Below are 26,057 nucleotides of genomic sequence, written 5' to 3' on the forward strand. Positions count from 1 at the left end.
CTCCTGCATGACACTGCTTTTGTTAGTCTTACACTTGAAAGTGTTGGGTGTATTTACAATATTATTGCTAGGTGTTCTTTTCATGGTAGTATTTTAAACTGAACGTTGCATGAAGGTTCACTGAGGTTCTTTGTTTTTGGTGACTGGGCAGCTGCCTGTTTCCGAGGTAATATTTAAAAGGAAGAAGCAGTGTAATATGAAGATTTTATTGAATTGTTTGTACTTGGTGTTATTGTTTGCACTGCCCTGTTTGTTCACTCTTGTAATCAAGGGTGCCTTGGGACTTTCCAGGGGCAACTGTTGGCACTTTTAGAAACTTTAATACAAACAAATATACCCACAGTCTATAAGCATGTTTTGCATGGTGTCTGTTTTGTGCACATAAATACGTTGTCTCTGGTTGTTTAGTTTATTTTGGAATAACTTTAACTCCGTAAGAATAAAGTATACTTTCCACCCTAAAACTGTCCTTCAAAGTGTGTCTTTTGTTTGTTAGCCGCAGTCCTAAAATCAGAACCACAATGCATTGTTCCTCGACTGTAGAAAATATTTGTATGTTGAAAGGGATCATCACTGTCAGATTGGTCCAACCCAACCCTTAATCTGCCTCTATGTACACAATTGTTTTTGCTACTCTGCAGTCATCTTAAATCTTTCCCCGTGTGTTCCAAACACGCAAAAAATAAAGGAGCCTCAAAAATGTTTTTTTAAGAGTTAAGAAAGAAATTGAGGTGAGAAAAAAAATAAAAACAGTCTATCATTTAATGTTATTCAATTCTACTTCAATATATCTTTGTCAATTACAATTATGTTTCATGCTGTTGGACGGGTTATCATTTGATTTCATTGTGTTCAATCTTTACACACCAGTGTTATGTAAAGAAGGTAGATTGATCTTTACATTGAATCTGTCTTGAGGCTGATTAGGATATGTTATGTTATGTTAGCTGTTTTTGTACCGCGCACAGCTGCCCCAGCAAAGGGGCGTCCTGGCGCCAAAAGAGGGTATACACAACATCGCAATAAAGCCGCAGAATCAGAGATTTTTATTAAAAAGAAAGGTTTTAATAGCACGTCTGAACTGGAGTAAGTTTTCCAGTCCCCGAATTTCAGCAGGAAGAGAGTTCCACAGTTTTGCGGCTACTACTCGGAAGGAGCGGCCGCCAGTCCTACTCAGCAAGAAACGTGGGACAACAGGCAGGTTCTGACCCATCGATCTCAGGGATCGCGAAGGGACATAAGGGGTCAGTAGGTTCATCAATATAGGGGGGGCCGTGCCTTTTAAAATTTTAAAAGCCAGGCAAAGCACCTTAAACTCGATCCACCGATCGATATGGTTCTACCTGGTAGTTTTTGACCAACTAGGATCTTATCAAACTGTCAGAGTTCCTATAACTCTTTGGGTTGGGCGGTGTGCTGTACCAGTGGTTGCCATTGTTAATATCTAGGTATCAGGTGTATGTTGGCTATCCTACAGAAGGGAGATCTCACCCTCTGAAATATTTAGAAAATACATAAGTGCTCAGATCTATTTTTCAAACATACATATTTTTTTATTTATTTTAATAAATGTTCAACATCGTAGTGTTTAGAAGTGCTCCGCTGCCTTTCCTCAGTCAGACAGAGATTTTAAAATACGGTATCCACTGCCTGGCACCAGAGCCATTCAAATTTGAATTTTATTTACAGAATTTAAAGATAAAAATGTTCCGGACTGTGCAAAGCACTCTCTAAGCTCTTTGATTGATTTTACATAGGGTCAAATTGGTGCTTGTGTAGAGAACTGAGTTTCAAATATATAGTTGCCCTAGTCTGAGTACATTCCACAGAATCTCTGTGATGTCTCATGATACCCAGGAATGCCCATTTCTCTTATGCAGAACAACTGTATTTAGTCCTAAAGATCGAAATTCAAGAATAGTATACAATTTCTTTAGACATCTCACTCTAAACCTCAATTTCTTGTCCATGCTCCCCCTTCATACAGTAACAATTGTCAGTAAAGTCAAATTGCTTTATCTCATTGGGTTCGAGGAATATTTCCACGGTGTTGGCTATAGTAAAGCCTCTCCTTTTTCCTTTTATATAAAATGGTATGTATAGAGTTGAAAATCAAAATAACTTCCAGTCTGGATTTTATTTTAAAAACGGGGAAAACAGGAATTAGTTCTTGGGATTTTTTAATGCTTTCAATTGAGCTGCCAGCCCTACACTAATGCTTCCAGGTTGAGTGGATTGTTTTATAGTATATCACTACACAGTGTACAAAATTACTAGAGACATCTAAATGTTTGTGTGCATTAATTAATTGGAAAAAGTGCCAATGTACAAGTTGCACCTTAAATATTCAATGGTCTGTAAATAAATATACATAAGTACCACTACATTGAGACCAAAATAAAAGAGGATAAATAAAAATGAGAATATAAAAAAAATATATAAATAACTTGCATAAACTTGGTTGCCTCACATACAGTAAAGGGATCACAAAAAAGATTGACCACCTGTACATTTGTTATAGGCGAGGGGAGCCTGCTTTCAATAGCCACAAGCTCCCAAATGGAGTGCAATGCACCATGATGCTGATGTTATATAGAACTTTAAAACAATTGCTTCTCCAGTTGTGTAAATCAGAAATCACTTAAACACATTCATTGAATGTGTGCTTATACATGACCCAAAGGGAGGTGAAGGATGTTGGCTGGGCCCTCTTCCTCACGCCTCTATCCTTTGTTAACAAGAATATTGATGCACCTGTTCGCACCCTATTCTTTCTCCCATTATCTCTTCCCTTCACTTCCAATCTTGTAAAATAATAATGGAAAGACCTCCTCTTAGAACCACCCTTTAAACAGTTTTATTTAGTGTAATTCAAGTTGCCAACTTCTATATTTAGCCTATGCTGAAAACAAAATGGTGCCCATGTCTAGGTTATTTCCAACATTTCTGGTAGATCTTACCTGCTCACAAGTTTGCTGACATGAAGATGATCTCTTTGTTTCTCCTAGCTCCCTGCATGCCGTCTCCTTCGCCATTGCCTGTGCTGTACCCGGGATCACTCTGCTGACGTTTGGTGTCAACCCACTCACTGGGTTCTTGGGAGCCTTCAACATCCTCTTGTACACATGTTGTTACACCCCAATGAAGCGGATCAGCATCACCAACACGTGGATAGGTGCAGTTGTGGGAGCCATCCCACCAGTCATGGGCTGGACTGCAGCTACTGGCAGCCTCGATGCTGGTAAGTGTGTTCGTAAATGGAAGGGGCATTGCAGTGGGTTAAAAATGCATGCTTTGATTAGCTCCTTTCCTCCAGTACTAAGAGCATTGACCGCTTTAAAAAATCAAACTATGACATGTAAACTCTGGAAGGATTACAAATCAATGAGAGAATGTTTTGAATAGATTAAACAGTTATTGAGGAATGTGCAGTGCCAGGTTCCTCAATGTGTCTTAGGGCACATGAGGCCAAATGGAATTAACATAGGTTTCAAAGGGCTACGTGAGTTGTTTAAGAGTGAACATATTGCTGGTGGAAGACCTACTTGAAGTTTATTTGACTTTTCAGTTGATATCTAAATTATGGGCAATGATGTGAAATTAGGGTGGCAGTGAAGAGAGATTCCATGTTTATGCACCAGCTAAGGAGGCTCAACCTCTCAGATTTCTTTTTTTTTTTAAACAAGACTTTCAAACAGGATCAAGCTGCAAACACAGATGCCTTTTTCATAGATTGTCGGAGATATGTCGGATGACCCCTCATGCGATTAGACCTCATCCACCTGTTTAGATAGAGATCTGTTCTTATATATAGATCTAGTGGTGACTTTCCAGTTGAGGCCTCGTGTGAGCATACTTGCACAAATGCAGCACTCTGGAAAATTCGGACTGGTACATCCAGATAAACTGAGCTGCAGTATCCCGGCCTTGACTTGATTGGTACATTTGCCTGAAGTGGGCAGTGATTTATAGAAATAACCTAAGAAGTGCAAAGAATATTGCAGCACTATTGACCTTAGCTTTCACAGATGAAACAGTTTCCACGATAAACCATGGATCGTCGTAGATAGCATCAGTTGGCATGAGGTAGCCTGTACAAAGACAGAGAGCCTTGGTCTGTGGAAGAATCTTTTTTTTTTTTAATGTTTTTAGTTTAGAGCAAATACATTTCTTATTTGCATCCTTACATTATTAAGTCTAGGGAAGTCCGATTCTTTTGTTTGACTGCTGATATCTGTCAGAATTCATTTCAACATCATCCAGGTAATATTGGCACAGTAGTAAATGGTTCTGTGGGCTCCTACTGCAGGTATGTTGATTGATGTGGTAACAAAAGATAAATAGAAAGATGTGTTCCTGCAGAATGCTACCCAGTATGCAGGTGCTGCATGAGTGAATGGGTGCCAGATTTATCTGGTATCTCTTAGGAAGACTACTGCCAAAATATACCCCCACCAAGGCAGGTAAGGAGCTCATTACTAAAGCTTCACATGAGAAATGCTGCTTTAATAGACGCACAGGATCTCCGAGGTCTCCAGACGATAAGTTCTACCATCCAGGAAAACCTGCTTCATTGTGAACAATCCTGAATTGTAACTCGAAGCTCCCACCCTTGTTGGGTGCTCCATTAGTCTCTTGCTAGTTTTATGCTCTACAGTCACCGATGCGTACATGAGTGATGATAGGTCTTAGTTCACCTTCAGATGATTGCGTGTGGAAAGTCAGGGTGAACACTGAGCATCAAGGTAGGTCTAATCAACAAGAAGCCAATAATGTTTTGTATGTTTCGCTGTACATCGATATGTCACTATGGTTTTCACTATAAAGTGCAGATTGGAGTGCATCAAAAATGGTCGACGGCTCACAGTTGTTTAAGAAATAACCTCAAGGGAACAAATAGGAGTACAGGAGGAATGTAAAAAACATGAGGGGAGTGATTTACAAATTATTCCATTTGTTTGCAACAAAACACACATTCTTGAACAAGGACCTTGGTTTTAAACTGAATAAGAATATGAATAAAGGGCACAAGATGGTATTTATTTATTTAAAGGGCATTGAATTCATTGAATAGGGGTCAACGCTGGAGCTTGGCACTAAAAGAAGTCAGTATGTGGTGGCCTAGTCAGGCATTACATTTTTCTCCTTCGTGTACTGGTGACGAGAAATAAAGAGCACACAGAATGGAGCAGGTAGACTAGGGAGTGGCCAGGCCAGCATATGTAGCACCAGCGCCCAATCACTGGACACTTTTTCATAAACGGTCCCTTCGTGTATGACCTGCTCTGAGAGTAATGAGGTGTCACACTGATCAATACTCAGCCACCTCTCTGCATCCTAGCTTCAAATCAGCAAAGCCACGGATTCTCCTGCAGCAGCATTGAAATGAGGTTGAAGACACCAGGTGCCGCTTCTTAACCTTTAACCCTTACCAATAGTTGCACTTCGGTACAGCATTTCAGGGTTACCATCTTTCGTCAGAAGCCTGTTTCCAAGATCTCATTTATAATACTTGCAACTAATATTGATTAGTGACCAGTAACTGTGACAATAACAAAGTGTCGACAGAAGCAAATTTTCATGGGTGATTTGTAGCTCCCGGTTTACAGATCTGCTTCTTCCTGCTCGGGTATCCACGATCTTGACGGGAGATGATGACAAATAGTAAATTACCTTCATGACACTTGCTGAGTCCTTTGCCAAAAGTATTAATGCCTCCGACCAAAAGAGGTCAAAAAAGTCTCTAAAGGAAGCCATGATGAATGGCTCAACAGCCTGATAGCTGGGGTGGGGTTGGAGAGGCAGAGGTCATTCTCCCTGCATATTTAGCATGTATGATTGCTGTGCAACCACAGGTTATTATTATTTTTTTATTATAAAGTTTTTATTGGAATTTTATGAATGGTACAATCAGTCGTATACATCACTTGCAGTAGACTGGTATACTCTTAGGCGAGTGATGGAAGAGGGAAAGGACAGAAAACCGACTAGTGGGAAAAAAGAGAAAGTAGAGGAATAAGAGACGACGTCTAGTATGGTCCCATATAAAGAGTACTGCAGATATAGACTATGCATCACACATACAAAACACAACCAGACCGGCGACGTGGGAGCGGTCCGACCATATACGGATTGAGACAGAGAGGATTTACTAAAAAGGAACCGTAGGCCATTGAAAGACTTACTTTCTAGTGCACCCTCCACCCACTGGCAGTCCTCCTAACTTTCCCCAGACCTCATCCCCCCATTCCTCCCTCACCGAGCACCCGTCCTTGCTTGTTGCAGAATCCTTTTTTGTTGAGTACAGTGCAGTGATAGTGGGGAAATAGTTTGCAACCCTTCTCTGCATCTCAGACTAAGATATGCCCCTGTCCACTGCAGCCACAGTTACCATGGGCTGGCAGGGGAGGGGTGGACATCATCAGCCACCGGCCACCTTTAAACTCAGTGCTTCACTGCGGGTCAGTTTGCTGAGTTTGTAATGTTTCACACCTCCATAGAGCTTGCTGCCTGCTGTTTCAATGAGGCCATGCAGAAAGCGATAAGCAAACTCCGGCAGCTAGTGGCTGCACCAGCCCTCATGGTCTGCATAGGGCTCAGCACCAGGTCCAGATAATGGAATACAGCAGGCCCACCTCTCCTCTGGAGTGTGCGGCTCCCTGATGGAGCAACTTGTGCTGATGATAGGCCGGGTAGGTAATGGGAGAAGGCAGGCAGGCAGGTAGATATAAGGGCTGCAGGAAGAATTGGCACATCAGGTAAGCACTCTTACACAACCCCCTATGCAAACTATTATGACTGCTAGCTCTATATCAATGCACAGACAAAATTAGTACGTCAGCACTGAGTATTACAGTGGTGAATGGCTGATAAGTGTGAGCTGATCAGTATGTGAATGGCCCTTAAACACACCATAGCTGGGATGACCTTATAGCACTCTTTATATAGATTATATGGGTTCTTGCGAGACAGGAAAAGCACAGGTTCTAGCCAGACACAAAAGCAACATGTAAATGTAAATGTGTTGTACTTGTAAGCGATAAAAGTGGGTGATTTGCTTCACCTTACACTGATCGTCAGTGTGGCATGGGTGGCATTTAGCAGTGATCTGCACCTCCTGTATAAGGGCAGATAAATGAGGTTCCCATCACTTGACTTCATTAGCATTGACCCTACAACTCGACCAAATTTATAGTTGTGTATCATCAAAAAATTCCCCAAGTTCATGTGAAGCAGGTTTTCTGATGTGGTGATACGCCTCAGTTCCTTCCATTCCACAAATATTGCAATGAACATAGCATCCTATGTTCGACAGCCTCCTCAACAAGAAAACAGGAAACTTATATGGTGCTCCTACAAGACCTTACTTTTAACTGTTCAGCTCTTATAATGAAGACCATATCATATTCTAGTATCTGTAAAACAAAAAATATCAAACCGTTGAACCTTAATATTCAAGATTTGGACTGTGCCGGCCACTCTGCATTAAATGTCGCCATGCCGGGTTTGGGTGCTTTATTTTGGGCAGCGCAGGACTAGCTAAGTCCGTTGCCTCCGAATCAGATTGTCGTCTGCAATTTGCTGATTTACCCTGTGAAGGCTCTCCATGGGAGGAAGCAAGGTCTTTAGATCTTCATCTGACCCCGAGGCTTGTGTAGGATGCAGTTTGGAGCTTGAGGATGTTTCCTGCAGTGGTGCTAATTTGTGTGTGTGGGTGAATCTTCGGCGTTTGAGTTATGTTCTGGGGTTCCTCTGCAGGGTGTTCCACTGGAGGATGTGAAACACATGACCATCCATTTAACCCGTCCTCAGCAGGTCGGCGTTTTATTTTCTGCCATTCTGTATGACCTTTGTGAGTGTACCAATCTGTTGTTCTGTACTTGTGACTCGTTGGTACCTATTGGAGTTTTAAGTTACTGAAATGGGTTGTATCTGTGCTGGTGGAGGGTTTTCTTCTTCCTACCTCTCTCTTTGTATCGGAATCTGAGATGTCCTCCTCTTATTCTGAAATGTTTTTGGAGCCTTTTGTCCCATAGTCTTTGTTTCTGGTGTTCTGTTCCGACCCAGTTTCACGCTGGCAGTGTTAATGTCCCCTTATCACTGTTTTCACGCATAAGTATTCCAAGCACATACATCAAAAAGTGATGTGGTAGAATCAAGGATGTGAAAACATGCAACGCTGACCTAGCCTCACTTATCTTTTCTATCACTCAGATTCGTGCACTCACCTCTCCGCTTTGCATACATTATTTAATGCACCATCTTTACTCTGCAGCTCCAGTATTTTTGTTTGTGCTCCAGTATTTTTGTTTGTTTAGAGTGTTGCAGGCAGTTGACAGCTCCATACAAAACACTTAAATATATCCATTAATAAATGTGCTAAGCACAGATGGTTCAGTTTAAGCTTGTGTTTTGTTGCTTTGAAATATTAACTAAGACCTAAACTGCAAAGATAGCCAAGGCCAACAAGACAGGAGTCCGGTTGCGAAGATGGTCACACAGGGATTCGTATGCGGGTGGTGCAGAGGATTACCTCTGCCTCTACTCTCTGCACTTGGCACGTGGTATTCAGCAGCGGTATTGAGTTAACAAGTGAATAATTACTTTTATATAATGAGTTCATGCTGGAAACAGTGCTTCCGGACTCAGATGCGTTTATTGACTTCTCTGTAAATGAGGACTGCTGCACAAAGACCTACTCGTCACTGCAGTGTTCCCGTTGTCTGCCTGTTCATGTACCTAAGTGAAGCCATCTCACTCGGGCGGGGTTCTGCGGGAACTCTGCAATCCTTCAACCAGAAGAGAGTAGCAGAAATTACTCTTCTTTTCCCCACACACTTTGGAAAGAGTACCAGTATCTGTCCTTCTGTGCCATGCCCCGGGGAGTATAACGGAGGCTAAGCTTTCCCTGTCTAGAAGTAAGACCCACCTTTTTCTTGCACCCACAAGAAAGTTACAAAACCCCTTCTTTTCTCCTCCTCTCCCCCGTCTCAGAATAGCAGAGGAAGCGAAATGGTCTCTCCAATACTCAGAAGAGAGTAGTGGTAGTAACTGTTATCCCGCCCCATCCACTCCTTGCCTGCTCCAGTTATCGCAGGCAGTTTCAAATAAACTCTGTCGGACGCTGGCTTGCATAGGCTATACAATATCTTTAACAAGGGTGTAATTAATTAATTAATTAAGGTTTTTGTAGAGCGCGTAGTAACCCTTGAGCATCCCAGCGCTATATTGTGCTCTAGTATGTGTGCCCAAAGGCGTCATGCTAGGCCTGAATCCTTTTTTCTGGCACTATGAAGCCAGTATTGGATCTGTTGCAGCTCCAGCTTCTGCTATGCCTACATATGAGAAGCACACACGTCTACAGACATGCCTTTATCTTCACTCTCCCACTTGCCAGTATGGCAAAGCACCTGAAATTACGTTCTACAGAAATATTTGGGAACAGCATTTAGAATGGTCAATGATACTGACTTTGGATATTTGGGTGTATTTCTATGCCTTGTCCACGATTTTCAGAGGAGTCATAGAAATAAGACTGCTTCCGAGTCGCAGGGAGGGACAAAGTAGCTTCTACGGTTAGAACGCCAGGCCTGTTCCAGAAAATCAAGGCCAAGGTAGACGGCTGGTCGCCAAAGTTCACAACATGGTGGGGGAGGGTGGAGACAATTAAAATGATGATCACACCAATGCTCAATTATATGCTAGCCATGCTACCCCTCACCAACACAGAGGACTTCCACAAAAAGATAGACAAGATACTGAATGATTTCCTATGGAGAGGGAAGAGGGCCAGAATAAGTATGCAAAAACTTAGACTATCAAAAGAACAGGGGGGGCTAAACATAACAAACTTCAAGCGATTCCACGAGGCGTGTCTAGCTAGACAGGGACTGCACTGGCTAGACCCAAGACAGGACTACACCCCGGCATGGCTAACATTAGAACAAGGGTTGCTAAACGGCATGAAACCCATCACCCTCCTCACGGCCACCAAACACCCGGCAATAAAAGATAACCCGATACTCAGGAACACAAAACGAGCTCTGCTCAAGATTGACAAACTGCTAAATACGAGCATCAAAAGGGGGCCTTTCGAATCAATCTGGCACAACCCATCCCTAAAATACAGGGGTAAGGTCTTAGACATGCATGACTGGTACAGCCAAGGCATATCCACAGCCAATGACTTTAAGAAAAAGGGCGCCGACGTAACATTTGACACCCTGAAAGGAGAGTACAACCTAGAGAGCGTAGAACTATACAACTTCCTGAAGATAAAGGTCGCAATAAGGAAGGCTAACCTCAACACCCAGACACCCTCGATAATACAGCTGGCTAACAGTCTGAACACACTGGGACACCAGGTAGCACACCTTTACAAGATCCTAAGCCCCAAACACACCAGACTCAATGACAAGGTCATGAACTTCTGGGGGGAGGCAGCAGGTCAAGCACTCAGTGAGGAAGCCAGAGCAGAGCTATGGAGGTCCACCAGTCGGAAAAAAATAACGGCCACGCTGAACCAGACAAAATTCTGGCTGATACATAAGGCATACTGGACACCAGCTCGCTTAGCCACTGTAGGCATTAGAGACAGCGACGCGTGCTGGAACTGTGATGAAGAAAGGGGAGACTTAGAACACCTTTTACTAAAATGCCCAAAAATCAAGGACTTCTGGGGGAAGATCAGAACACTTATCCACGAGATCACAGGCACAGACATACAAACAGACCTCACAGGCCTAGCACTAGGGTTTACATCCCAGGCGATCACAAAAACGGAGGACAGGGACCTCATAGATCTCATGCTGACAGCCGCAGTCAAAGTCGTCCTAACTAACTGGAAGGACACATCAAAGGCGTCTCCACAGGCGTGGCTCAACTGGGTCACGTTCCTGAGGGGGGCGGACAACATAACAGCAAAATACACACCGAAGACGCACAAACAGTCGACCATGTGGGGATCATTAGATCACTACCTGTCATCATCACACAAGCCGCCATGAACATCTGGGGCCACAGGCCGAAATAGGCTAGTGCCAACAGAGCACCGAGCACATCTCCTACTCAACCTATAACCTATAACCTAGACCTCTCTCTACTGTCCCCCGGGGTGGCGCGGGGAGCAAGCCGCCTGACAACAAACGCCAAGGTATACCAATGGGCGCAATATGGACTACCAGACTATGAGACTTTTGGACTATGAGACCACGAACTGGCGAACGATCTCAAGAGTATGTAATGCCCCCCCCCCCCCCCCTCTCTCTTCTTTTCTCTCTTTTCTTCTTTCCACTCATGTATAAGCCTCTTCCATGTATGTAAATTATATTTTTCTATATACAATAAAGAATTTCAGAAATAAAAAAAAAAAAAGAACGCCAGGCCTGCTTCCGGTGCTTACGCGCTGCCTCGTGCTTTGAGGTAGTCGTCAGTCGTCTGCACGTGACAGCACGCATGACGTGTGCAGAACACCGCCACCCTGTAGCCAGGTGGCACAATTTGCAGTCATCCACGTGCTCAGTACTTAAAAGGATTTGTTCTGCACGGTTGGCGGGGGTGACACAGCAAATGCCCGCCCTGCGATAATGGACATCCGCGGGCTGTGGAGGTATTAGCGCCTACATACATGCGTGCTTATCTCAAGGACCTGTCTACTGTATCTCAGCATCCCCACTCTCCTTGTGCGCTGAAGGGACCTCTTCACACCCAAGCTGCTCCCCCACCCCCTTTATTTTCTATTATTCCGATCCAGAAATGTAAATAATTCCCGAGGCCGTGGGAGCTACAGAATGTCTGTCGCCGGTAATTATGTAGCTGCGTCTCTTTTTTTAAATTGCTTTTACTTTGTAATTCAAATTTTGTTGTCTGACAGACATTAATTATGTCAGCCAACATCTATTTACAAATGAGGACTTAGAGAGGGGCAGTTCTTATCAGGGGGCGACATTTGGCAGATGAATGGTCTCGGTAACAAAAAGAGGGATGGAAAAAGAGAGATATTGTGGCCAGACCAGTGGTGGTGCGTAATCTCCAAGGCTGCTGGAATTGCGGCCCTACATGCTGTTGTGGGCATACAAAGGGAAGCTGTGCGGTGTACAGAATGTGTCCAGACATGGTGTCAGGCTTTCATCAGCACTCCCCGGAGCTTAAGGACACGTTGTGCGTTCAGTGGGTGCTTTTAATCCGGCAGCATTGCTGGGGTTTATTTTCTACCAGTCATTACAATTCCAGGAGCGTTGTGGTGGTATGTTACATGTTGTGTTATATTACGTGCTGCTATGTTATACTTATTTAATATAGCACAAACGTGAAAATCAGCCAGGCTAAATAACTGATGCCTTTCAGAATAATGCTTTGGCCACACCTCTTCTAGCCATGTTAATACGGCCACCATGGCTGCTGCCTATGTATGCGTCCGCTAGCCTCGGTAACGCCTACTGGACGCAATCATTGTAACCCCGACCTCCCAACTCTAGCACCAGTTGGACAAGGTCCTGCTCTGTAAGTACAATCCGACCTGTCCTGATGTATGACATGGTTAATGCAACCAAAACCAGTTTGGCACCAATTAAATGCAACCTATCGTGCTACATTTGGCGATTTGGGCACCTGCAACGAGTTCATTTTTGTAGTGTTTGATGCAAGCAAAATGAACATAAGCACACTTCCTAATTACATTGCTTCTGATGTGTCTGCATTTGTGGGTTTCCTCACTGTGAGTCTTGGTAGGCGGGCCTTCGAGCAGATGTTGCTCAGCGGTGTATTTGAGGTGGCGTATTGGGTGCATGTTTTTCCTTTGGTTGTGTTCCAGAAAGGTGCAGGTGATCCTTGCTATCTGCCTACCAGACCTGTGTGCAAAAACATGTTCAGACCAGGGGTCTGTCACAAATGGATCGTAGCACTGCCAGCATTGTATGCCACGCCACAACTAAGGAATTGAGAAAGTTTCTATTTGCCCAAAGCTCTCAGAAGTCAAGTGTCTGTCTGAGAAGTTCTGCCTAACCGTTCTCTGTATGAAGCCGTGGTCACAAAGATGTATAAAAAAGACTTTTCTCTGTCCCTAGCTCTTACTTTCCGGATGCAGAGTCAATGTATTATTCCAAGAAAAGCACCAGAATTAGGTTTCTCGAAGACTCAAATAAAAAAATGCACCAACTCCTTTTCCAACTCAAAAAGTCACCCACTCACCACACAAGGAATTTTTAGGGAGAAGCAGCACAAGCATTTTTATTTGGCCTAAAGAGCCCTCAAGGATTGTGCCAGCCCTCTTTCAATTCAACCATAATACATTTTGTGCCATCAGCATCAGGTCTTCACTTCCTTTCAGCTCTAGGTCTTTTAATCCTGGACCTCAAGTAAGTGGTAGGTATCGCCTCTTCTTTAATGCAGGCCCATTCAGCTTTCATGCCAAATTGCAGATCAAACGCTAGAGAATACGTAGTGATGGAAACGGCTCACAGTGCGAGACCGACTCTTGACAGTTTTCACTCTGTGATGCTAAGATGAAGTGACCAGCTTTCTCCTGAAGTATGAGCATCATAAAGAGGAACCAATACCCAAGTAGAACACATGTAGAGGAAAGTCAACACAGAGCATGTATGGGATGATAAAAGGACCCTATTCCTTCGAGGATGATGCACCACCTAAACCCACCTAACCATATACTGCTATTTTTGTTTCATTTAGAATGCCTCAAAATCTTGCTTTAGGCGATAAAAGAGGCAAAAATATATTGAATATAATTTTTTGTCCAATAAGTTAAGACACCTTATGAAAATATGTTTTTCTTGCTTTTGTGTTTAAATGTAATTCTTCTAGCTGAGACAGTGAAGGCATGTATAAATTGGACTATTTGTAGCGATGTTGTGGCAAGGTAATTATAATTTTTGTACAAGCGTCTATCATCAGTGTCTAACTTTCAGCAACGTGTCATGCACCAGGAATGTTGTGATCCATGCAGCTATGTTAAGTAATGCAGATTTGTAGAGGACACTGTCACCTGGGAGAGTATCCTGGCTCTGCAATTTATTCTCTTGCTGCAGTTGTGTAACACTGATGCTTGGTGGCCTAGAGTAGCAGTTACACTCTCCCAGCAGGCAGGTAGCATTCATTTAATTAAGACGCTGTCTGACTTCCAGGCTTTGACCGTATTGTGTCACCTGTACCAAGTTACATCCTCTCCCTGAGCATCAGGTGCTATAGCTGGCAGATTTCAAAGAAACAGGCTAAATGGTGTAAAATGTGCTTTGCAAATAATTTGTATGCATTCATTCAGTAACCATGTCACACTCCTTGCACTCTCACACTGGCTTTTTCATTGTCATTTCAAGAGTGCACATGGAGAGCTACCAGGTCTGCATAGTTGTTGTTTGGTAAATGAGATAGAGATAAGCTCAAGCCCGCACTGTGGCATCATGGGGAACTTCACGCTACGAGTCCCGATAGTACTGCCTTTCAGTATACAGGCAAATCTTTCCCACCCTTTCATCCTTACCACTGCATGAACCCCAAGTGAGTGTGAAAGCCCTGCAATGTCTTTTTGAGGACAGTGGTACTTTTGGGCAGGTCTTGTACGTCCATTGCGTGATCGTGCCCTTCTGGCCTCCAATTTTGAGAAGATGTAGAGAATAGTTCTTGAATTAACAAGATGTGTAGCCGGCATTAGTGACTGAATTTGCAATAGGTTTTTCTTGACTTCAGAAACGAAGTTGTACAAAGTAGACTAGTTGGATTTTCAATTTTTTTCTGAATTTTAAGTATTCTTTTCTCTGCTGATATCCGTGGGAAGAGCAGTTTAGAATTTGAGCCCTCAGTGGGAATCAGTGGCCTGCGTTAAGCATCTGCGAGGCCAGCGGTTGTGGAGTACATTTTGACTAGACCAGTGGAATGAGTTTCCAAGGGTACAGTTTGGTGTTGTTTTCCTTGTGTGGTTATTCTGACATTGGTTTTCTGTTTGCCCTTAGCGTTATTGTTGCATCACGTATTTTGGGGTCTGCAAAGAACAGCAGACTCCTTATCCGCAGGACAAACTTGGTCCTTCATGACTAACCTTGGACATAAGAGTCCACATAGAGCCTTATTATGAGAAGGAATGCGGTTGGCAGACGAGGTCCACCCCGACCTTTTGACCTGTGCCTGCACCCCGGGTCTGTGCTTCACTGGACCTTCTGTTGAAGATGAAGTCATCGGAACACACAACCATAGAGACTTTTGCTGATGAATGGTTACCCCTAACCTCGTTATTCATAACCATATAACCTTGACGACACAATCAGCGGCAGGTACTGAGGAAGCGTTGGGCCAACAGGCGCCGCATGGCTCCCATTCACAATCAGGCCCCATTGTGCTCTGCTTGAAAACCTCATGTGAGAATCTTCACCCAGAAAGGCCCTTGACACATTATTCCCCTTTTCAAGGTTAGTCAGCCCCTCGCACTATGAATGCCATAATCAGCGGCCCATTCTGCGCCCTTTGTCGGAGCCCAAGGAATGACTCCTCTAATTAACTTGTCTTTCGCCTTCTTGCCGGCAACTGCAAAGAAAAGAAGTAACGGGTTCCGGGATGGCGTCGCAGGCACTGCCTGCCTTCACACGGCTTCTGGGCAGGGTGGGTGGTGAAGCAGAAGCCCCCCAAAATATTCCCCAAATCTTTATTACCGAGATCCGTCCAAAATGCTTAAATGGAGGTGCGGGTCATAACTGTCTGTTTTCTGCCTATTCTTCGCTTAAAATCCCTGAAAATTCTAGACTCTACCCATGTTTACTTAAAAACTATTGCTGCTGTGTAACTGTCCTAGACCTTTTTAATGAGTTCAATTTGTCTCCATCACTTCACAAATGCAATACTCATTCAGTTTACATCATCTTTTATAGTGCTTCTGAATTTCCTAATATGATATTGTGTCCTCTAGTCCTGTTTACTCTTCACTGCGCCCATGACTAATTATGCAGACTCCATAAAAATAACGACTATAGATTAATATTTAAAGGGTAGACCTCGAAACACACAAACAAGTGTTATTCACTAAAATATATTGTTCGTTTACTGTTTAAATTAGAATATTTATTCGTACTCCTCTCCCCTTTTCCTAAATACTCATATTCAAGTTTTATACCTTACTTCATTGGGTTTGTAGTTCATATATTTTGCTTTTTTTTTATTACTCATCTATGGAAGTCTTCGACTTTTCTTTATCCTTTTGGAGCTGTGTTCTCCACAGCTGGGCATATTATTGTACTCCAGATGTGACATAAATAACTGTACAAATCTCCAGACTAGTCTTCCGTAGACTATGTATGCCCCGGGTGCGATGTCCCGTAGTAACATAATGCTCTATATAGGATTTATCCAACTAAATATAACTATCCAGGTTACAACTTCAGACTTGGATACATTACTCCCACGCCCTCCACAACAGGACCATATCCATTACTTCAAAACTGTCCCAAGATGCTAGAGCTTTGTAAAAAATGTACATTTTAATATTGCGCAGTACGATATTTGTTTTCATAAAGTAAGATTTGAACATACACGAAAGTCAGCCACATATTCTTTATCAACATTCCAGCCCCACTGCAGCTGGTTTGAGGGTGGATTACAGAGTAAATGCAGGTGGAGCATGCAGGAAAAACAGCCAGCCTGCTCAAAGAGTCACCACCGCATTGGTGCGAAAAAAGTGGATGGGTACTGAGTAAGACTTGCAGCCATATACCAATATCTTATATGCCAGGATCCAGTCATAAAACTTCTGCCATTCATGTGACTCGTGTCTCAAGGTAGTTATGTCAAACTGATATAAATCAGTTCTAACAACAAAAAACACGTTTTGCCTACCCTGCTGTAGCATTGTCATTGAGGGGTGGCTGATCTGATTACTGGCCTGCCATAAACTGCAACACTGAAGGGTCTTAACATGAAGTCTTCATCTGAATGCTAACCTTCCATCTTACCACGTTGACGGGACAGGGCATGGGGAAGATGGGGGTAGCTGAATAAAAGTCCCTCTTGGGCAACGCAAGTGTTATGCCTCTGGAAAGAACAACCACCATCTCGCTGCAACAATGAAAGTCACCTAAAATGTTCAAAGATGTTGAAGACGCTGCAGTTTCAGTGCATAAGCCATCTGAAGTGTGCTAGCTCTCCTCTCCTGGTCAACTTTTGGGTTGATAATGGAAATCAATGAATGAATGCATGCATACATGGGAGCTGCACAAATCCCCAAACAAACCAGTTTTACTTCAATCTGAGGTATACGGTTGTAGGAACAGGCATAGCTCACATAGAACACTGCAAGTGAAAACCTTCATTGGCTACTACACGAAATCATTCGAGTTACGGCATTATGCACTAATAGAAGCTGCGCCGAATGCATGTGAGGCTGGCCCTGGACAACACCGACCAACTGTTACGAGAGGTATGCGTGTGTGTGATTGATCACGCTAGAAACAAATATGGATACATGGTCTCTTCTAGTCTGAGGAGTTGAAATTTAAAGACTGTGATGCGGGCGGGGTTGGGGGGGGGGGATTATAAGCCTAATAAACATGTTGCTCACCTTAGGTGACCGGTCGTCTGTACCTCTGCACAATTTGATCTCTTGTCTGGTTTTTAAAGTGGACTAATTAATCTTTTATTCACTTTTGTTTTGCATCTGTACTGTTCGCCTTAATTCACCGCTACTGGTATGCAACAAGAGGAACAGACATCGTCTTTGTTGTATCGACCTGCTTAAGTCTCAGAGCAGAAGGACTATTTGGGTTTATTGAGACAAAAGCAACAAAAAAAAATGAACGATGCGCCGACTGTTTATCTCGCCATATGCTCGTTTGGGCATGAGCCAACCGGTCATATCCAATAAACGTAGCATGGTTAAAAGTCCTAGCGACAAAACAGATGTTGAACATTGCGCTGCTCCCCCCAAAACCCGTGTTTACTGCTTGGCAACGTCAGGTTGCCAATTTTGCTTGAAGCCCAATTTTCATAATTTTCCTACTTTAGTGATGCGAAGGAATGTTTTTTTTTTTCTGTAAATCACTCCCAGTCCTCTGGTAGCTGCCTGGCAGACACAAAGCAGCAGTGTCTTTTGAGCAGAGCATACAGGGGCATTTGTCTAGAGCGCGATAAAATGTTCCGTTTATTCTCATCACCTTTATAGAGGGCCAGTCGGATGCGGAATTGCCTGTGGAAGAATCTGGGGATTTCCTCACAGACCGGTACCCCTCAAAATGCTGGAAGGACTGGGGCAGAGTCATTCACGTGTAAGAAGAAAATTAAACACGAGAGTAGCGCAGAGATCTCTCAGTTTTTAGAGCACTAGGGAGGCGGACTGATTCTTGGGGAGCCCCCATCTGATATTCCATGGCTGGTTATCCTGGGGGAAGAGCTTTATATCATGCCAGGGCTCTCAACTTGATGTGCATGCAGTTCTAGACACAACAGCATATGATGAATCAGCATTGTCCAGTGCTTGAAATGGAAACATAGAGCAGGTACTCTGTACCAGAGTACCTGCTTACTTCTGAGAAGTGCCGGTACTCTCCAATTAAAAGTAAAGCATTTTTCTTGAGAAGTGCCGGTACTCTTCGTCTTAAAATAAATAAGTGCCGGTACTCCGTGCCGGACAGTACCGGCCCATTTAAAGCACTGGCATTGTCGCAGACTACTGAAAGCTACTTGTTGGATCTCATCTGAGGCTCTTAGTAGCGCTTGACGTATGACAATGGTCATAGATTCAAAATCCCTGCCTGACATGAATGCCAGTCATACAAGAGGGGCTGCCTTGTAACATCTATGTGAGTTCCTTAGCCTCAAAAGATTCGAACATTGCCTGGTAGCCTGACAGGTTGTTTAACATCCTATCAGCAGATTATGCCAATAGCATCTATCAGTGGTTGGAGGCCGGACCAATTAAATATTTCAGTAGTTGCAAGAGCCGTTCATGGGAAAGTGCTAAGAGGCCACATCACCAAAGTACTGTGGAGGGTGCTTCAGAGCCCAGTGAACAAATGCACAAACTTCAAGTCTGTGACAGTAAATGGGCCTTTGACCATGCTTAATTTGAGCCGGAGGTTGCAGGTTGTGCCCACTGGCACTCATTTATTAGGGACTGACACTTATTTTTCTTAGCCGACTTTGACCGAGACCAAGAAAGAGAAAAACACACTGGAGGGAAGAGAGAGAAAGATGGGCTTATGAGCAAAGGTTTGGGTCCGACACGTATTCTCTTACTAGTTAAGCATTGGTCTTCGATGGCTTTGCTCCTCCTTTCCTACACACTACAATTCAAGATTATACAAATATCACATACTGTGTTTGCGAAATGTAAAAATAGATAAATGTTTCTTCCTTTCAGTGAACTCAGATGGGCGTCTTTCTCTGTATGGATTTACACATGTTTGGCTGTTTATAAAGTGTGTATCATCTATCTAGAAAGCAACTGAGCAGAGATTAGTCCACAGCCATCCTTTCAAGAATGGAGAAACTGATTCACTTTCTAAGGAAATTAAGGACCTTGCTTTTACTTCTGTAAAGTGCCATTCTCTCGGTATAGCACCTAGAGACTCTTAGGGGATCACATGCTGTACAAGTGCTAAACAAAAAGTTTTGGATTTCACAACTGTAGTTTTAGTGTTCATGCTTGGGTTTGACATCTAAAGTAGTCCTCTCTGGAGACGATTCATGAAGAATATTGTCCAATTCTTTAGACCGGACGGGAAGTATTGTGTCAATCCTGATAGGCAGAGTAGCTCTGTTCTAAAGCCCCACATAAGTATTGTGTCCAGTTCTAGAGGTCACACTGGATCAGGGGTGATGGCAGATCAATTCGGAGCCCAGCAGACTGACATGGGCCAGATCAGACCGATCTGTAAGGAGGGAGCAGTGGGTCGAACCCAAAGGCGGCCAGGTCATATGGAAAAAAGGGTGATTTTGCTTATCGTCACCTGGAGGCCCAGCCACAGCTCTCACTGGGTGCAAGGAGAATACCAGTTTCTGAGTTGACTCTGGTATGGTAGTTGGGGGCCAAATTACATGCTGTCCTATGCTCTCTTGACCTTGAGGGAGTAGGTGAGTTTGCCTTGCAAGTTGTTTTGTGTGCCAAGGGCCTGATGGGTGGCCAGCCAGGGGTTCCTTAGCAGAATGTGATAGGAGAGTACATGTATTAGCTGTTGGTCTGCTTATGGTCTTCTCAATCAAGACATTTGTGTAGCAGTATGTAAATGTATTACCTCATGAAGTCATATTCCAAATTCGATGTCGAATGTATTTTGTGTTAATGTAATAAATATGATCTGAAACAGTTTTGTTCTCTAACGCAAATAAGTTGAAAGTGCTAGTCTATGGTCTGTTCTGTGGTTATATAAGGACTGAAAATACTACTAAGTTGGGGATTTCCGGGAGGTTGTGGTCTTTTGAAATTGGGGTGGGTGGCAGGAAGGAGTATTAGGTTATCCCCATGAGGTCTTGGTCCTGTCCCCTGCCTGTTGCAGCATTGCGTCCAATTCTGAAGGCGTAGTCTAGATAACTGTGCTCAGTTCCTTAGATCTAATTTATAGCATTGTGTTCATTTGTAACACTTTGCGTTTTGTAGCCATTTATTTAAATCCCATATGGAGCACAGTTATGTGCCCTACTTTGGAAGGCTTTGCTCCAAAAGAATACAGACAAATCGAGGAAGTCCAGAAATAGCAAATCACAATTTTAAACAGTTTGAACCACAGCCACTAGGATGACGTGGCTACAAACTTCAATATGCATTCAATAAAAAAAAGAGGAGGAAGGAATGAGTGAAAATTAGGATGTATAGAACGAGCAATATATTTTGTTGGGATAATACTTTGTGTTTCGAGGCCTGCCTTTGATATTAATGTGTGATCCACATTTTGGTGGAATATGCATTGGTCAGACATCCACTGACCCATATATTTATGGGTTTTTATTGATCAAACTACATTGCATTTACGTGCTCTAAATGATGTACATGTCATGTTCTATACGTATTGTAAAAATATATTAAATGATATGTTGCTTTATGTTAGCTATATTTAGGCTCCATTGAGTGCTGGACTTCTTGGTGACCGGAATGAATGTTATGTTGGGATCAGCTTTGGTTTGTTGTGTTTCATAGTTTGAGGTGCATTGTATATTTGCACAGTAGAAGGCAGTGTCGGTGAAGACTAACGTAATGTTAGATAGTAGCTGGACAATGTCGTTATGGATCGGTCCGGATATATTTGCAACGATTGCACCAGGGGAGAGTACTTTTTTTTGTAATTCTGCTGAGGCGTACAGTTGGTCACTGCTTGGCCTCAAGTGGTTGTTATGCTTTGAGGTACCTGTTGTCCTACTGTATCTCTGATGCCATTTTATGTGAATGTGGCTTTGAATAAATGTATCACTGAGGTGTTACAAAGCTTAGCCAGTCAGAAAGTTTGGAGCCTTGTTTTGAGAAAGACGGGAACCAGGAGTTGTCTAGCGTGTTCTTTAAGAGTTTGTATTAGTGTTGAGTGTTGCTGGGACCCCTTGACAGCTATTTAAGGCTGCCATGGTAGTTAAACAATGAGATGTACCTTCAAATTCTTCTAGTTTAACTGTGGCTTGCTCTTCGTGTCCTCTTTATGCTCAGGACATACCAAAGTCATGTTCTTTTTAAGGTGAGTCCATATTCTGTGTCAATATGTTGCTTTGTGGCCGACGGCTAGGGTGATCTCTATCCGTCAGGGAGTTGCAGTGGAAGCCAGAAAATGCCAATATAATTTGGTCTGTAGTTGTACAAAGCAGCATCAGCAGGAAGCGAATGGTCCGACAAACTACAAAGCAACCATGTACTGTGTTATATGAAAGCGTTTTAGTGAGCTCATCTTTTATCCAAAAGTGGCCTGGTGCTGAGGGATTGTGGAATGAAAGAAAAAGAGCCAGGTCAAACTTCCATCCCTCTGCAAGTCTCTACACCTCAGCAGACCACATGCACCTCTGCATTTCAGAGAAAGCTTATAACCCTATGCAGACAGGAGTGCATTAGACACTTCTGCAAGCCAGAGCAATCGCCCCCCCCCGTCAGCGACCAGAGCACATGCCCCCCCTCACCTCCATCTGCAGGTGAGAGGAATTTTCCTTCTTCTGCAAGCCACAGAAACCTACCACTGGTCTGCAAACCAGAGAATACACCACCCCTTTGCAGTCGAGAAGGCACGTCCATCGATCCACCTTTCTGCAGGCCAGAGCAAACTTCCACCTCTTGGAAAGACAGAGCTACCATTCACCACTGTGCCAGCCTGTGCAAGCTTCCGCTCTGCTTCTGAAAACTGCAAGCATTCACGCTTTGAAGGGAAGAGAAAGGACCCACTTCTCTGGTGGCGTTCATCCCTATACAGGCAAGAACAGAAATGCACCCCTATGCAGACGAGAGCAGGCATCTACCCGCATGGAAGCCGGGGTAGGCAGATCTATCTGGTATCACCTGACCACATCTCATGGCAGCCTTGCAATGTCACCAGTCCATGGAGAGGGAGCTTGACTGGAGCATAATCAGAAGATACTGATTTTTTTTTTTTTTAAATAGCACTTACTACCCCATATGAGGCGTTGATGTGACCCAGACATGCGCATGCGACAGACAGCATAGCATTCTGAGGTCATCTGAGATGGCTGGGGCTCAGAGCTTCAGTTGGTGTTGTAAACTCGTTTCTTCCTCTTATGGCTCAGAAGTAGAAGGTGGTCTCAAAGGACAGGATAAGCCCTAGGTAGGGGCACTTAAAGGTAGACCTTAAAATAGGACTAATGCCAAGGATCGGCTTCACCTCAAGATCTCATCAGCGCTTTCCCGTCTGTAAATACCTCTTCCGTGACCCATGCGATCTAAGTATCCAGCAAATATGTTTATTTTTTTACGATAAAATATTATGGAAATAGTCTAATTCAATAGTTTCCCAATTACATCTTTGATATGATAAGTATTTAAGTTTAGCGCAACCAAATCTGACCATGATGGCTTATCTTCTGCTTGAGACTGCTGCTCGCTGAAGGAAAGGCAAAGTTAAGCTGAGGGCCTCGAGAGACAATGGCTCCTTACTAAGGAGAGTATAGACAACCCTCGAGTACAATAACTAGGCCAAAAACAACACTAACGTATTCTACCTATGAACAGGAACATTAGAATTTCAGCATAACTCCCCTACCGCCAGTGCGTTCCCATGGTGGGTCTGGAGAAGGATAGTGTCAGGAAGGACCTACAATTTCATGTGTTTCCTATTTTTGAAGGAGGGTCGCATATACCGCTGACCCCACATGTGGCCCGTGCACAGTAACTATAGAGTATGCATACCAAGTGTTTAGATCACCTTAAATACCAGCTGAAAATGATCCAAATTTAGCTAGGAAAGGGAACTAGAGAACAGAAAGAGCAAGAACTGGGACCAGAATCACACAATGTGTGCATGTAGGAATGCCTGGATTAGAACCATGTCCGCAACCGAGGCCTAGACCACTAGAAGGCCTCAGGTCCCCCTACAAGGCAGGAAAGTTTGTTATACCTTATAGCAGCTAAAGATAGTGTTTATAGTGATGGGGGTAGCCTGAGTTTGCACTTCTCCCCACCACTTGAAGACTTCATGGTATCGACTATACATCATTTATTTCCGGCCTAGGGTGGGTGGATGAGCAATTGATTAGCGCCTAGAAAATGCCCCATTAGATGCCGTACAAATAATCCGATTGATTCATCCCAGTCTCGAGTTAGAGCTCTTTTGTTGTGCTTACAAATAAACTGTTAATGGCCGAATTGAGCCTTCGAAGAAAGATCGAGTGAGTGGAATCCTCACGAGAGCAGCAGTGACGCGGCACGTCCTGCTCTCAACCCCCTCGGCTCCACGCCGCGAGTGTGTAAGATGCGCCGGCTCTTCCCCCGTGGCTCCTGCCAGATGGGGCAGGATTCTGATTGTCACAAAACAGAGTCCAGGCGTCAGTTCAGACAAAAAACTACAATTCCCCGGCTGTAAGTGGACATCTGCTCTGCAAGAGTTGAGTTGTATCGGCTGTGCTCTGGACTGTGGGTATCAAGACTGCAATAATGTGCTAAGAGTGTGGATTAAGGAGCTTTTCAACCCGGTGTTTGATTAGCAATCGAAAAGCAGTGATTTGCAAAACGAGGCGCTTTGGCAGAGTCAAGTGTCTATTTTTGTCCAAGTCCTAGAATACCAGTGTGTGCTGCCGGACAGGACTGAGTGCATTGGAAGGTCCGAGCGCGCCCGAGGGCTGGGATACTGGCTTCAGCATTCTGAATGTTAGTGGCTGATGCAGGGCAGGCCCGGGGTGTTCTGGGAGGGCCCTGTGTGGATCTCAGTGCTGGAACTCTAGTACTTAAGACGGGTGCGAGGTGCACTTACTACCTCGGTCCCAGCATGGGTGCTGAAGATAGGGCTGGGGTGCATGGGAGGGCAGTGTGAGGATCGGGAGTACAGGAATATATATTGCTTTCAGTATTTTGAACATCTGGGTACTGGGTCGCTGGCTGGAATGCTGGCACTGTACGCATGTATCTTGGTCTCGGCACTGAAATATAATACAGAATAGGGCTGAGGTGCACCTGTGTGTGGGGGTAAGTGTGGGTGGGTCTCAGTGCTGGGGTTTCCCGATGTTTGCTTTTCGATTCCTACCAATAGACCCTGACCTGGTTCTTTTGTGCTTTTGTCTCCTCTCTAGGCGCCTTGCTGCTCGGCGGCATCCTGTACTCCTGGCAGTTCCCTCACTTCAACGCCTTGAGCTGGAACCTGCGAGAGGATTACTCCCGCGGGGGATACTGCATGATGTCGGTCACCAACCCAGGCCTCTGCCGGCGAGTGGCTCTGCGCCACTGCCTGGCCCTCATCGGGCTCTCCACGCTGGCGCCAGCCCTCGACGTCACCACGTGGACATTCCCCGTCATCTCGCTGCCAGTCAACCTCTGCATCGCCTACCTGGGCTTCCGGTTCTACCGGGACGCGGACCGCGCCAGCGCGCGCAAGCTCTTCTTCTGCAGCCTCTGGCACCTGCCCATGCTCCTGCTGCTCATGTTCACGTGCAAGAAGTCTGTGGTGGGCAAGGCAGAGTCACCAGCTGCAACGCCGGCGAGCTGAGGCGTGGTCACAGGAAGGACTTACTAGCACGCCGTGACACCAGCGGCCCCTCATGTCAAGCCGTCTACCCGAAGACGAACACATCCGTTCTCTTGTACAGGAACCATCTGTACATTTTTTAGAGCCTCCTTTAAAATAACACCAAAAAGTCTTTTTTTAAGATAAAGATTAAGTTATTTTTTGTTTATAAGTTGCTCCACTGCACCCGTTGCGCATTGGGTCTGGGTGATGTGCAGCAGAAGAAACCCCTGGCTTGCTGCACATGTGCATTGCTAAGCAAAACTGTTAATGATGAAGCGCAGATCTGTCGGGCAAGTCTGTGTGTATGTGCCCGTGTATCACACGTATGTGAATGTTTGTACACTGGTACACTTTATCTTTGCAAATTATGCCCTGTCTCCCCGGATTTGTACATTTTATATAACACATATAGTTGTACTAGTATCCATAATGTCCACATGCCAATGCAAGGCATCAATAAACGGTTACCGTTGGTGAGTATTACTTTTCCCTTTTCTCCTCTACACCTCAATCCCATCTCTTCTCTGTTTAGTCCTGCTGGCTGGGTCTCCGTCGCTCACTCTGTCCTATATTTCCCCCTTTCTCTATGCCGCTCACTTTGTACCTTTCACCCTTCTGTTTTTTCATACCAACTTTTTCCTCTTTCACTCTATCCTCTCTGTTGCTCTCGTATCTCTCGCTTTGGCCTCTCCATATCTCTCTTGCCCTGTCTCGCTCTCGTGCTGGGATGGGCCTCTGCCATTTGTAATACCGAAACATAAAGGGTATGACTCCCTCCTCCCCCACCGAGCAGTAAGTATCTATTGCATTGTTTGATATATAATATATATATATATATATATATATATATATATATATATATATATATATATATATATATATATATATACACACACACACTCTCTCTCCTCTCTCCAGTTCCACATG

General features: G+C 44.0%; 1 protein-coding gene across 1 annotated transcript in view; it reads left to right on the plus strand.

Annotated features, from left to right (window-relative positions):
• COX10 (cytochrome c oxidase assembly factor heme A:farnesyltransferase COX10) overlaps positions 1-25,609 on the plus strand; it is a 588,107-nt gene extending 562,498 nt beyond the window's left edge. Inside the window, exons 6-7 of the mRNA XM_086930609.1 lie at positions 3,009-3,241; positions 24,697-25,609. Coding sequence (XP_086786735.1) covers positions 3,009-3,241; positions 24,697-25,109 — 646 coding nt within the window. The 3' untranslated portion in view covers positions 25,110-25,609. The remainder of the gene's footprint in view (positions 1-3,008; positions 3,242-24,696) is intronic.
• Positions 25,610-26,057: the final 448 nt, after the last annotated feature.

This window comes from Lissotriton vulgaris, chromosome 7 (assembly GCF_964263255.1).
Source record: "Lissotriton vulgaris chromosome 7, aLisVul1.2, whole genome shotgun sequence".
In the NCBI taxonomy this organism is placed as follows: domain Eukaryota; kingdom Metazoa; phylum Chordata; class Amphibia; order Caudata; family Salamandridae; genus Lissotriton; species Lissotriton vulgaris.